The following is a 14,054-nucleotide window of genomic DNA, read 5'->3' on the forward strand; positions in this document are numbered from 1 at the left end:
TGTTGGACTGAGAGAAAAAGGAACAACTACAAACCGTCTGAGTCTGTTCTGGATCAAAAGTTGATTCCCACTCAGTCCTGGACTAATCAGAGTCAGCTGTTAACTGAGCTGAGCTCCTCTCAACACTAACAGCAGCTTCACTTTTTACTTTTATCACTTTTTACTGTCAAATAACTGAAAACTGTCACTTACCCAAGCTTCACACGGAGAACATATCTGCGTCACAGTGAAAAGACCAAAAGTGAAAGTAAAAAACTGGGTGCGACAAACAGGAAGTGAGCAGAGAGATAAAAACAGGTGCTGCTGCAGAAGTAAAAACACACTTGTGTCTGTAAGGATGTTGAATCTAAAAGCTACAACAGTTCAACTAGTTTCTAGATCCTGGAAATGAGTTCAGGTTTGGATTTAATCTCAAAGTGACTCTGAACTAAAAACATTCAGCAGGCTGCTTAAAGAAGAACTGCTGCTGTTAGCTTCATATTATTACTACTAACAGTACTGGAAGAAGTACTCTGATACTTTACTGCAGTAAAACTACTAATACACTCATGTACAAATACTCCTTTACAAGTAAAAGTACTGCAGTGTTATAGTGATGTAGTATGCAGTATTACAGTAAAAGTACTGCAGTATTATAGTAATGTAGTATGCAGTATTACAGTAAAAGTACTGCAGTATTATGAGTCATGTAGTATGCAGTATTACAGTAAAAGTACTGCAGTATTGTCACAACGTGGCTCAGAGGTAGGACAAAAGATGGAGACCACACATGACTTTTTAAACTATGAAACAAACATTTATTTTATTTGATTAAATAAAGTATGTATGTCAGTTCATGAGTAATGTTTGTAATGTATGACTCATACAGTATGGGTGTGTGTGAATGAAAGATTAAACACAAATATAAATAATAATAGCATTCACACCAATTCAGGTGTTGACATCTGTCCTTACAACCGATAAGAAATGAGGTCAGAGGCCAGGAGGCCGTCACAGTATTATAGTGATGTAGTTCAAGTATTACAGTAAAAGTACAAAAGTATATTATTGTGGTACTCTGGAGCTTTCACGAGTTAAGATTGTCTCCCCACCATTATTATTTTACTGATTATTATTATTTTAAAAGTTTTGAGTAAATAGGAGAAAACTTACCTCATTTCAGTTGAAGTTAGTAACCCTGTTTAGTTATACTACTTTTGACCAGTAGATGGCGGTAGCAGCATGTAACATGAATGAGTGGCGCTGTAATCCTTACTTTTGACCAGTAGATGGCGGTAGCAGCATGTAACATGAATGAGTGGCGCTGTAATGTTTACTTTTGACCAGTAGATGGCGGTAGTAGCATGTAACATGAATGGCGCTGTAATCCTTATTTTTGACCAGTAGATGGCGGTAGCAGCATGTAACATGAATGAGTGGCGCTGTAATCCTTACTTTTGACCAGTAGATGGCGGTAGCAGCATGTAATCGTTGGTTAAATGAAGTCCTCTCAGTCAGACAGAGAGTCTCAGCCGCAGCACTGATTGAATGTTTGGTTGCAGTGTGTCTCAGTAGAAATCAAACACTGTGTAACATTATGAGTGATGTAGTTAAAGAAGAGACCTGAGCCAGCTGCTTTTCACAATAAGAGTCTTTGAAAGTTGAACTCAGTTAAAGAAATAAAAGGCCTCAGGTTTCTTCCAGCAGGCTGCTTAAAGAAGAACTGCTGCTGTTAGCTTCATATTATTACTACTAACAGTACTGGAAGAAGTACTCTGATACTTTACTGCAGTAAAACTACTAATACACTCATGTACAAATACTACATTACAAGTAAAAGTACTGCAGTATTATAGTGATGTAGTATGCAGTATTACTCTTCCTCCCTTCCCTCCCTCCTTCTCTCTTGCTTTCCTCCCTCCTTTCCTTCCTTCCTCCCTCCTCTTTCTTTCCTTCTTCCTCCCTCCCTCCTTCCCTTCCCTACCTCTTTTCCTTCCTTCCCTCTTTCCTTCCCTCCCTTCCTCCCTCCTTCTCTTCCCCCCCCCTTCCTTTCCTCCTTTCCTTCCCTTCCTCCTCTTTCCTCCTTTCCTTCCCTTCCTCCCTCCCTCCTCTTTCCTCCTTTCCTTCCCTTCCTCCCTCCCTCCTCTTTCCTCCTTTCCTTCCCTTCCTCCCTCCCTCCCTCCTTCTCTTTCCTCCTTTCCTTTCCCCCTCCTCTTTCTTTCCTTCCCCCCTCCTCTTTCTTTCCATCCCTTCCCTCCCTCCTTTCCTTGACTCAAGGACAACATATTTCATCAGCTTCGTTTTTCTGTTCAAATAAAAACACAAGAAGAGTTTTGAACCCACTGAACCTTTATTGATTTATTTGGAACCTAAATGAACATAAAACGAGTCTTCAGACCAATAATCAATAATCAATAATCATGTTCACACAAACACAAAGTTTCAGACTCTTTATTCAATTTTTTCATCTCGAGAAAAATCAAACGTGCGTCGTCCTGAAGAGCGTCCGGTCTTCAGTCGTCCAATCAGAAGAAGCTTACCTGAAAACAACCCGTCAATCAAACCGTAACAGGGGGCAAACAATCAGCGTTACACCAGAGGTACAAAAAATACTTTAATTTATAAATTAAATCATTTACAGTTTGTTGGGTTTTTTAAACTCAAAAACAAAAAAAAAAACATTTGTAATTTTTATTTTTTCATCAGTTCAGAAAAAAGCCGAGACCCTGAAAACGGTCGTTCAAACGTCCAAATACAAAAATGTATTCAAGTGTTTCCTGTCGAGGCCCCGCCCCCGAGTTTCCTGCCGAGGCCCCGCCCCCGCACGCCAAAAACAACAAAAAAACTTTTCCTTTAAAAAAAACAGAAAAGTGAAGCAGCGAGTTCACGGCGCCGCGGCTCCGTCCGTCGGCTCCGTTAAAACATCGCTCTCCTCTTTCTTCACTTCGGGAAGATCGCTGCCCTCGAGATCCACTTCCTGTTTCACTGAGGCGGCGGCGGCGACATCACAGGAAGTCTCCTCCTCTTCTTCCTCTTCGGTTTTGATGAAGGCGCTCAGCGGATGGTCGGCCAGCAGCTTGTTGGGCGACGGCGTGACGTCAAGATACGAAGACGTCTGAGGACAAACAACGAGTCACACGGCAGGTTAGAGATTATACAACACTAGAGTTCTCAAGTCAAGGAAGGAAGGAAGGGAGGGAGGAAGGAAGGGAGGAAAGGAAAGAAGGAAGGTAGGAAGGAAGGAGGGGGGAGGAAGGGAGGAAAGGAAAGGCGGAAGGAAAGAGGGAGGAAGGAAGGAGGGGGGAAGGAAGGAGAAAGGTAGGGAAGGAAAGAAGGAAGGAAAGGAAAGGAGGAAGGAAAGGAGGGAGGAAGGAAAGGAAATAAGGAGGGAAGGAAGAAGGGAGGAAAGGAAGGAAGGGAAGGAAGGGAGGAAGGAAAGGAGTAAGGGAGGAAGGAAAGGAGGGAAGGAAGAAGGAAGGAAAGGAAAGAAGGTAGGAAGGGAGGAAGGAAAGGAGGAAAGAGAGGGAGGAAGGAAGGAGGGAAGGAGGGAAGGAAGAAGGGAGGAAAGGAAGGAAGGAAGGTAGGGAAGGAAAGAAGGAAGGAAAGGAGAAAGGGAGGAAGGAAAGGAGGGAAGAAAGAAGGGAGGAAAGGAAAGAAGGAAGGAAGGTAGAAAAGAAGGACAGAGGAAAGAACGAGACAAAGAGGGACCGAGGAAAGAAGGAATAAGGAAGGAAAGGAGGGAAGGTTTTGATTTTTTTTTTACTTACATTTTTATAATCTTCGAAACAGGAAGGATGGAAGTTCTGAGGAGACAAAAAAACAAATATTTTTTTACTTTCATATTTAAAGTCAATTTAAATGTTTTAAGTGTGCGTGTTTCTCTCTCTGTGTGTGTGTGTGTGTGTGTGTGTGTTTCTCTGTGTGTGTGTGTGTGTGTGTCTCTCTCCGTGTGTGTGTGTGTGTGTGTGTGTGTGTGTGTGTGTGTGTGTGTGTGTGTGTGTTGTCATGGTACCTTGTCATCGACCCGCACGGCGTCCTTCAGGAACCAGTCCTCCTCTTCCTCCACCCAGTACGTCTCAAACGCCTCCTGACAGATTTCACACGACTGAAAACAACAAAACACGTCAAAGTTTAACTAAGTTCACTTTGGTCACAACTCAACTGGAAGCTTTCCTCCCTCCTTCCTCCCTCTCTTCTTCCTTCCTTCCTTCCCTTCCTCCTCTCTTTCTTTCCTTCCTTCCCTCCCTTCTTCCTTCCTCCCTCTCTTCTCCCTTCCTTCCTTCGTCCTCTCTTTCTTTCCTTTCCTTCCTCCCTCCCTCCCTCCTCTCTTTCTTTCCTCCCTCCCTCCTCTCTTTCTTTCCTCCCTCCTCTCTTTTTCCTCCCTCCTTTCCTTCCTCTCTTCTTCCTTCCTTCCTCCCTCCCTCCTCTCTCTTTCCTCCCCTCCCTTCTTCCTCTTTCTTTCCTCCATCCTTTCCTTCCCCCTCCCCTCTTTCCTCCCTCTCTTCTTCCTCCCTCCTCTTTCTTTCCTCTCCTCCCTTCTTCCTTCCCTTCCTCCCTGCCTCCTCTCTTTCTTTCCTCCCCTCCCTTCTTCCTTTCTTCCCCTCCCTTCTTCCCTTCCCTTCCTCCCTCCCTCCTTTCCTTCCTCCCTCCTCTCTTTCCTTCCTCCCTCCTTTCCTCCCTCCCTCCCTTCCCTCCCTCCCTCCTTTCCTTTCCTCCCTCCCTCCCTCCTTCCCTCCCTCCCTCCCTCCCTCCTTTCCTTCCTCCCTCCTCTCTTTCTTTCCTTCCTCCCTCCTTTCCTCCCTCCCTCCCTTCCCTCCCTCCCTCCTTTCCTTTCCTCCCTCCCTCCCTCCTTCCCTCCCTCCCTCCCTCCCTCCTTTCCTTCCTCCCTCCTCTCTTTCCTTCCTTCCTCCCTCCTTTCCTCCCTCCCTCCCTTCCCTCCCTCCCTCCTTTCCTTTCCTCCCTCCCTCCCTCCTTCCCTCCCTCCCTCCCTCCCTCCTTTCCTCCCTTCTTCTCTTTCCTCCCTCCCTTCTTCTGTCTTTCCTCCTTTCCTTCCTCCCTCCTTCTCTTTCCTCCTTTACTTCCCTCCCTCCTCTCTCAGTGTGTTCAGAGCTGTACTCGCCTCTCCGACTTGATCTTTGGTTGCTTTAACCATGGGAAGCTCTTTCTCCTTGGCCGCCGCCTGACTCTTCTGCACCTCCTCCTCGTTCTCCTTCTCAAAGAACAGACTCTTCGCTCGCTCCTCCAGGTCGGCGATCTCCTCAAACTCGATCCAGTCCTGAACACACAGAGACCACTTTGATGAGTACGGAAGGGAGGGAGGGAGGGAGGGAGGAAAGGAAAGGAAAGGAAAGGAAAGGAGGAAGGGAGGAAGGAAGGAGGGGGGGAAGGAAGGGAGAAAAGGAGGAAGGAAAGGAGGGAGGAAAGGAGGGAGGAAGGAAGGAAGGAAGGTAGGGAAGGAAAGAAGGAAGGAAAGGAGGAAGGGAGGAAGGAAAGGAGAGAAGAAAGAAGGGAGGAAAGGAGGAAGGGCAGAAGGAAAGGAGGGAAGGAAGAAGGGAGGAAGGAAAGGAGGAAGGAAGGAAGGAAGGAAGAAGGGAGGAAAGGAAAGGAAAGAAGGAAGGAAAGGAGGAAGGAAAGGAGAGAAGAAAGGAAAGGAGGAAGGAAGGGAGGAAAGGAAAGGAAAGGAAAGAAAGGAAAGGAAAGAAGGAAGGAAAGGAGGGAGGAAGGAAGTAAGAGGGGAGGAAGGAAAGGAGGAAGGAAAGGAGGGGGGAAGGAAAGAAGGAAGGAAAGGAGGGAAGGAAGAAGGAAGGAAAGGAGGAAGGAAGGAAGGAAAGGAGGAAGGGAGGAAGGAAAGGAGGAAGGGAGGAAGGAAGGAAGGAAGGGAAGGAAAGGAGGAAGGAAAGGAGGGGGGAAGGAAAGAAGGAAGGAAAGGAGGGAAGGAAGAAGGAAGGAAAGGAGGAAGGGAGGAAGGAAAGGAGGGAAGAAAGAAGCGAGGAAGGAAAGGAAAGGAAAGAAGGAAGGAAGTACTGATACTTTCTACTGCAGTAAAAGTACTAACACCGTACTCACCGTCAGACTGTAGTACCAGCGGCGGTGTGTGATCTTCTTGCTGGCCACCTTGCCGGCGTGGTTCTGTCTGAAGTGCCAGTCCAGGTGGTCGGCGTACATGTCGGTCTGAGCCGCGGTGAACCTCATGCTGCACAGACAGCACTGGTTCCCCGAGTACAGCTTCGTCACCACGCTCTCGTAACGCCTGAGACACAAAAACACACAAGCTGAGTTCAACCTGCTCGCTGCTGTAGCTCTGGTTGCTAAGGTGGTTGCTACGGTGATAACTATGGCGGTTGCTACGGTGATAACTATGGCGGTTCCTAGGGCGGTTACTACGGTGATTACTATGGCGGTTCCTACGGTGATTACTATGGCGGTTCCTACGGTGATTACTAGGGTGGTTGCTACAGTGATTACTATGGCGGTTCCTAAGGTGGTTACTAAGGCAGTTGCTAAGGTGATTACTAAGGCAGTTGCTAAGGTGGTTACTAAGGCAGTTGCTAAGGTGATTACTATGGTGCTTCCTAAGGTGGTTGCTAAGGTTTTTACTAGGGCGGTTGCTAAGGTGATTACTATGGCGGTTCCTAAGGTGGTTGCTAAGGTGATTAACTATGGCGGTTCCTAAGGTGGTTGCTAAGGTGATTACTATGGCGGTTCCTAAGGTGATTACTATGGCGGTTCCTAGGGTGGTTGCTAAGGCGTCTCCACTCTCATATCTCAGATGTGATTCAGCTCCAACATGTACGGATGTGATTTAGAGAATTTGAACATTTGAAGTAAAGAAGGAGAAAAAGAAGTGAAATCATGAAGCTGTAGTTAGTTTATGTCGTGCCGAGTGTTTGTTACATTTGAAGCTGCAACTAATTATTACTTTTTAATTTAATTTTCTCTATTTATTATTAATTATATTTGTCTTTAAAATGACAGTAAAATATGCTGTTATAATAATCTGATGAAGCTCAAAGTGAAATCTTCACGTCTGAGATTGTGAAAACATGTGACTCAGTTTTCAGCTCTTTGATGTGGATCGGGTCGACTCACTGTTTCATGTCGTCGATGGTGAAGCTGGTGAGGTCCGGCAGGTCTTCGTCCTCCTCCGCTTCCTGCTCCTCCTCTTCCTCCTCCTCCACCACCGCAGCAGGAGGCGCAGCAACCGGCGCCACCACAACTTCTGAAACACAGACAGGAAACAGGAAGTGTAAAGGACAGCTGCTAGCGAGTCTCCTCGTTAAGAGCGCCAGGGTTAAGGAGGCGGGGCTCACCATTGCTGGCGGTTGCCGTGGCGTCGGGCTGCGAGGGTTTGATGATGCCGTTGGAGATGAGTTTGGACAGAAGATCGTTAACGTCCACCTGACCGAAGTGATTCTCTGTGGGGGCGACCTGAGGCGCTGCAGCCAATCAGATCACAGAGAGAGAGACAGGTGAGTTCATTAAGTTTACTGATTAATTAATTAATTGATTCGTTAATTGATTGATCTGAACTGAACAGATGATCTTACTCTGCTGTCTGAAAGGCACCGAGCTCTGAGGCAGGAAGGGCGTGTTCATGTTCATCATGTTCACCTGGAAACAACAAAACAGGTGAGTCGTGTGACGGACAGGTGAGTCGTGTGACGGACAGGTGAGTCATGTGACGGACAGGTGAGTCATGTGACGGACAGGTGAGACATGTGACGGACAGGTGAGACATGTGACGGTCAGGTGAGTCATGTGACGGACAGGTGAGACATGTGACGGACAGGTGAGACATGTGACGGACAGGTGAGTCATGTGACGGACAGGTGAGACATGTGACGGACAGGTGAGTCATGTGACGGACAGGTGAGTCATGTGACGGACAGGTGAGACATGTGACGGACAGGTGAGACATGTGACGGACAGGTGAGACATGTGACGGACAGGTGAGACATGTGACGGACAGGTGAGTCATGTGACGGACAGGTGTGTGTGTCTCACCGGCTGCTGCATGGTGACGGCGGGGGCAGCGGGGTTGTAGAAGGGGGCAGCAGGCTGGTTGAAGGGAGCCGGCTGCAGGTTGAAGTTTCCTGCCGGCTGCAGGTTCTGCTGCACCGGGAACGCCATCGGCCCAGCGGGGAACTGAGGGTTCATGGGCTCCGGGAAACGCTGGGGGGCCATGTTGTAGTTCTGTTGGGGGGGGATGGGGTTGTCGTAGAGGGACGGGGCCATCGGCCTCATGGGGGGCTGCAGGTTGTGCTGGGGGCCAAACCGGGGGGGTCCCTGTTGGCCGGTGGGGCAGTCGTAGCGCGGGGGCCCGCCCTGATGGGGCATGTCGAACCTGGGGCCGTCGAAGCGCATCGGCCCGGGGCCGTCGAACCTCATAGGGCCCATCTGGTTCTGGGGGTTTTCAAAGCGTAGCGGCCGCTGCTGCTGGAAGCCCATTGGTCCAGATCCAGGAGCCACGTTGTCAAAGTGTGGCGGGGCATCGAAGCGCTGCATCGGGCCCTCAAAGTGCCCCGGGCCGGGCCCCTGGAACCTCACCGGTGCCTGAGGGTGAGGAGGGCCGTCGAACCGGCCCAAACCGTCCCCGCCCCTCATTGGACCGTGTGTCATGTGACTGTCAAACCTGTCCATGTTGTGATGAGGCGCCCCCCCGTCGAACCTGCCAGGCCCCTCGAACCTGGACGGGTCATCGTAGCGCCCGGGGCCGCCCTCGTACCGGCCCGGCGGGTGCGGTCTAGCGGGGCCCATGTGAGCGGGCCCGTCGTAGCGGGAGGGGGGGTGGCCCCCGTCGTGGGGGGGCGTGTGTCCGGGGGAGTCGCCGTGCTGCCGGACGCTCGGCAGCGGGCCCCCGCGGGCCGGAGCCTTCAGGATGGATTTGGGGGGAGCAGCGGGATGAGGAAGGGGGGCGGCGTCCAGGCTCAGGGGCCCGTCGTCCGAGTGCTCGCTGTTCGGACTCTCGAAACGCGGGACGGGACTCGCGTCCGCTGCGTCCTTCTGGTGCAGCGGAGACAAGCGCTCGCGTTCGAACCTCGGAACGGGCGCGTCCAGCCCCCCCGGGCTCGGACACTTCCTGTGCACCACGGTGCCGGAGGAGGGCGGGCCCTCAGGTCTGCGGGGGTTTGGGTGTCTGGACTCTGCGTACCTCCGCGGCGCGTCGTAGCCGCTCTTCTGCTCGTCGCGCTGGCGCTCGGTCAGCGGCGACGTCCACTCCCGCTCACCTGCAACACAAACACACACATGAAGGAACGCTCCGACCCAAAAACCTACAAACTGGATCGAGTTGTGTTTGACGTAAACTAACGACGTGAACGTTAAACTACAGAAGAGCTACGATCATCCTGAACTTTGCTAGCTAGTTACTGACTACGTCTCCCATGATGCCTCAGGGCTTTACATCATTCATGAGTGTGACTAATTAAATGTGTAAACTCTCTGTAGAAGAATCTCTAACCCTGCTGAAGTGTCACTGATCGAGACCCTGACACCCCGCAGCTCCAGAACCTGACCTCTGACCTCTCTGTGAAGATAACAGACGACAGTTTGCCTTCAGTTTAGTTCAAGAAGAGAAAAAAAGCACATGGTGACGTTTGCGTTAGCGGCAGCGTGACTCACTGGGCTCTCGCGGGTCGGCTCTCCTGCGGAAGCGAAGGCCCGGCAGAGACTTCAGCGTGGGGAATTCCTTCCCGTGGTTGTACTCCTCGATCATCGGGCCGAGCGGCGGCCGCGGCTCCTCGTGCTCTTTACTCCGCCGCTCACCTGCGAGAGAAACAACCCATCAATGATCCAACTTCCTGTTCTGATAACATATTGTGTGATAGATGTTTAGTCTCTCTGCTCTGAAACATGAATCAAGGTTTAATCACATTTATTGATCAGTCAGATCCACTATTGATGCTTTAAACACATCTGTGCTTCAACATTTGGTAGAAACATTTTATGAGGAGAACAAACTGTGAGGAGAGAATATGAACAGTATCTTAAGGGTTAAAAACTTTAATTCTGTCTTGTTTCCTCGTATTTATCGATCTGACTCGATTCTTCAGACTAAAAGTCGGATCTTCTTCAATTCTAACTAAAGAGCTTTTATTTTGGTAGCTTCCTGTCTCACCTGGTCTCTCCCGTGGTGGCCGGTTGTATTTGTGCGTCGCCAGGTGTGCAGGTCCGCCCTTCTCGTCCTGCGCCGCGTCCTCGGCCTCCTCCGGACTCTCCTCGCCCTCCCACTCCTCCCCGGCCGCCCGGTGGGTGACCTGCGTCTTCCTCAGCTTGGACTTGTGCTCGTAGTACGCCGCCTCGCCGACGCCGTCGCGGGCCGCGGCCAGCAGCGGCAGCGGCTTCTTTGAGGGGAAGTCGTCGTGGTCCTGCTGCTGCTTCTCCTCCTGATACTGGAAGAAGTGTTTGATCTGATGCGCCATGTTCAGGAAGTCCTCCTGAGAGATCTCGCCGCTCTCCAGACGCTTACTCGCCTGAAAGTGAGAAAAACAAAAAAAACCTGTTAATGAAACTTTATTAACCCTCCTGTTCTGCTCCCGGGTCAAATTGACCCCATCTCTTGACTGTTCCTCACTTCCTTCCTTCTCTCCTTACTTCCTTCCTCTTTCCTTCTTTCCTCTCCTTACTTCCTTCTTCTTTCCTCCCTTCCATCCTTCCTCCTTTCCTCCCATCCATCCTTCCTTCTTTCCTCCTTTCCTCCCTTCCTTCCTCATTTCCTTCTTTCCCCAATTCCTTCCATCCTTCGTTCCTCCCTCTTTTCCTCCCTCCCTCCCTTCCTTCCTCCCTCTTTTCCTCCCTCCCTCCCTCCCCCTTTTCCTCCCTTCCTTTATTCCTTCCTCATTTCCTTCCATCCTTCCTTCCTCCCTCTTTTCCTCCCTTCCTTCTTTCCTTCTTTCCCCAATTCCTCCCTTCCTTCTTTCCTCCTTTCCTTCCTTCCTTGACCTGAGCACAACAGGAGGGTTAACAATGAAAGAAGAGCCTGCAGGTCTGAGCCGTACCCTCCTCAGCAGATCCTTCTTAGACGCTGAGTTGAGGACTTCGGGGATCTGCAGGTTGGCGTCCACGCTGAGCCGGTGTTTGGGGGTGCGGGGGGTCGGGGGCCGGGTCGGCGTGCTGTAGGGTTTGTGTCTCTGAGGTGCAGGTTTCACATGAGGGTCCTCCGAAAGCTTCAGACTGGACGAGAAGAAGAAAGAGTTATAATTAAAACTTTTATTACTTTCATTCAACAAGTTAAATGATTATTTAACGGTTTCCTACAGCTGATGGATTCTGGGAGAGCGGTGTGAGGAACCCTGAGACTTCTCTACTGTGTGTTATTATATATTCCACTGTATCCAGCAGCGCCGCCTCATATCCAAACACTGGCAGCAGATATTGTGACTTCTACTTTTGGTGATGAAATGAGTTATATATTATTTCAGTGCTGTGTTGATCTCTACAAAAGAAGTCTGGATGAGGCTGTTAATGAGGAGATGTGTTGCCATGGTGATGTCTGTGTAGTAAAAGCAGGAAGTGGTTGTGACTCACTGTTTGTTCTCCTCCCAGCCGCTCCTCCAGCGGTGCGGAGCGTCTTTGTCCTTCCCGGCTCCGTCGTGTCCGCGAGGCGAGTGAGAGTCTCTGGATTCGGAGTGTCGCTCCTCCGCCGGCCTCTTCGACCTCCTGCTCTCCGATTGGTTCTTCTTGGGGGCGAGCCGGTCCTCCCGGCCCGGCTTCCCATGCGGCGGCTCGTCGGCTCGGATCCTGCGAGGTTTCCCGGGTTTGTGCGACGGCGACGGAGACAGAGAGCTGCTCCTCGCTCTGCTTTTAGGGGATCTGCGGTCCTTCCTCTTCGGGGAGGAGGCGGGCGAGCGGGAGCGGGAACGGGAGCGCGTGCGTTTCCGTGCGTGCGTACGTGCGTTACCGCCGGCCTTGAACTCCGGCTTGTCGGTGGCCTCGTCTCTGTCGTGTTTGGGCATGGAGCCGTTCAGCAGCTTGGGTTTGTTGGAGCGCGGCGGCTCGCTCGCCCGCAGCGCGTCCTCTCTCTCTTTCTTATCGTTGCATCTCTTCTTCTCCTTCTGCTCGTCCTCCTTCGCCTCGCCGCTCTTCTCCTGCGGACGCTTCCTCAGACGAGGGTCTTTCTTGGTGCCGTCGGCAGATTTCGGGGCTTCGGCTTCGCCGTGTTTGTTCTTGACCTGCAGGTTTTTGGCGAGGGGGGACGGGGACTTGGACTTCTTCTCCTCCTGGATCTCCTTCCTCGGCTGCCTAGTTTTGTCGGGTCGGACCGGTTTCTCCGCCGGCCGTTTCTCCGGCGTCAGAGCGGGACTTCCTGTGGAGGGGGGGCCGTCTTTCTTCCCAGCAGACTGCTCTTTGGGGTGGGGGGCGGTTGGGGGACCGGAGCGGTTCAGACGGGGGTCTCTGGTGGACGGCTTGGGGTCGGTCTGGGGGGGGATCCAGGGTCGAACCACCGGAGCGGTCTGACTGCTGAGCTTCAGCGCTGCAGCCGATGAAGATGATGAAGATGAAGGTGTGGTGGAGACTGAGGTGGGCAGAACGAAGCCCCCTGCCTGCAGGACACAGTGATGTTTCAGGTTAAAACACAAACAGCTGATTAGATTTATTTAAATCAGCTGTTATTATTCAAACATCAAATAAAAACATGTTTACTGTAAGATTCATTTCTGTTTTTACCAGGAAGAGAAAGGACTAACAAGGGGAATTTCAAAATAAAAGCACGTCTTAAAGCTGATGATTTATTAGCTATTGGCTCACTGATTATTCAACTTCAACTTTATTTATAAAGCAATTTAAAAACAACCACAGCTGAAACAAAGTGCTGAACATAAATAGATAAAACACCACAAGTAGGCATGGGCCGGTTACCGGTTTCAAGGTATACCACGGTATGAAAAAGTCACGGTTTCAAAACCACTAAAATGTTCCGTCATACCGTTCCTGAGGTATGAGCAGGTTTTTTTTTTTTTATGTGACGTCTCAAGTGGAGGTCCCTCAGGTCGTGTGCAGCTGCAGCGTGAAGTACAACCCCTCCCGTACTCCGGTTGCTGTTTACAAGCAGGTAGCTCTGCAGGCTGCTGCAGCGTGAAGTACAACCCCTCCCGTACTCCGGTTGCTGTTTACAAGCAGGTAGCTCTGCAGGCTGTACGATGGCTGAAGGAGGTGAGCCCCCCGAACTTGCCCCCCCGTCTAAAAAGCACCAAGTCGGCTGTATTTATACTTCGGCTACAATAAAAACACAGACGGCCGCGGCTCGGAGGAAGAAGGTAACGGACAGTAGCAGCGCGAGGAGGAAATACATCCAATATGATCGTGAGCAAGTCTCCAAAAACTGTTGAGATTCAATTTTAAGTTCCTTCTGTATTTATTTATTTACTTATATTTATCTTAGAAGTGTTTATTTATGTTCTGATCTTGAGCCACAGGTTCAGTGATTGCATTTATTTGCATTTTGTGTTTTTTTCACTAAAAATAATTCATTTATGTCGTGACTTGAGTTGCAGGTTTAGCCTCAGTTAAAGGACTGCACTTACTTTTTTAATTAGAAAGAATTCAGTTATTTTTTATTATTTTTTATTTTAAAAACATATTTACTAATGTTCCATCATGTTCTATCTATGTTTAAAAATAAAAGACCGTTCAATGGATTTTTTTTTTTTTTTGGTTTTAAATACAGACATTTCAAAATATCACATTTTATAACTGTTATCATAAAACCATGAAACCGTGATATTTTTACCTAAGGTTATCATACCGTCAGAATCTCATACCGGCCCAGGCCTAACCACAAGAACATAAAACAATTAACAGGAAATGAATATTAAAATAACTGATTACTGATCACTGATTGGTTCGTACCAGCTGAGCTTTGGTCTGCTCCAGCTCCAGCTCGATCTTCTTCTGCTGCAGCTCCAGAAGTTGTTTCTGCTTGGCGAGCAGCTGCTGGCGGATCAGCTGTTCCTGCGTCAGACTGGACTGACTGACGGCGGCGCCAGGGGCAACGGGGGCGGGAGCGGCCGACGGCGGCGCTGCAGGTGGCGGCGGGGGGGTCGGAGAGGGAGCGGGGGCCGCCGGAGGAGTGGTGA

At 50.0% G+C, this 14,054-nt stretch overlaps 1 protein-coding gene across 1 annotated transcript in view; it reads right to left on the minus strand.

Annotated features, from left to right (window-relative positions):
* Positions 1 to 2,627: 2,627 nt before the first annotated feature.
* pcf11 (PCF11 cleavage and polyadenylation factor subunit) overlaps positions 2,628 to 14,054 on the minus strand; it is a 17,278-nt gene continuing 5,851 nt past the window's right edge. Inside the window, exons 4-17 of the mRNA XM_053332249.1 lie at positions 13,828 to 14,054; positions 11,506 to 12,521; positions 10,977 to 11,151; positions 10,097 to 10,451; positions 9,601 to 9,744; positions 7,984 to 9,206; positions 7,527 to 7,590; positions 7,290 to 7,415; positions 7,069 to 7,198; positions 6,046 to 6,229; positions 5,099 to 5,254; positions 3,992 to 4,084; positions 3,747 to 3,782; positions 2,628 to 3,094 (exon numbers count right to left, since the gene is read on the minus strand). The exon at positions 13,828 to 14,054 is cut by the window's right edge and continues 31 nt beyond it. Coding sequence (XP_053188224.1) covers positions 2,864 to 3,094; positions 3,747 to 3,782; positions 3,992 to 4,084; positions 5,099 to 5,254; positions 6,046 to 6,229; positions 7,069 to 7,198; positions 7,290 to 7,415; positions 7,527 to 7,590; positions 7,984 to 9,206; positions 9,601 to 9,744; positions 10,097 to 10,451; positions 10,977 to 11,151; positions 11,506 to 12,521; positions 13,828 to 14,054 — 4,160 coding nt within the window. The 3' untranslated portion in view covers positions 2,628 to 2,863. The remainder of the gene's footprint in view (positions 3,095 to 3,746; positions 3,783 to 3,991; positions 4,085 to 5,098; positions 5,255 to 6,045; positions 6,230 to 7,068; positions 7,199 to 7,289; positions 7,416 to 7,526; positions 7,591 to 7,983; positions 9,207 to 9,600; positions 9,745 to 10,096; positions 10,452 to 10,976; positions 11,152 to 11,505; positions 12,522 to 13,827) is intronic.

This window comes from Scomber japonicus, chromosome 13 (genome assembly GCF_027409825.1).
Source record: "Scomber japonicus isolate fScoJap1 chromosome 13, fScoJap1.pri, whole genome shotgun sequence".
NCBI lineage: Eukaryota > Metazoa > Chordata > Actinopteri > Scombriformes > Scombridae > Scomber > Scomber japonicus.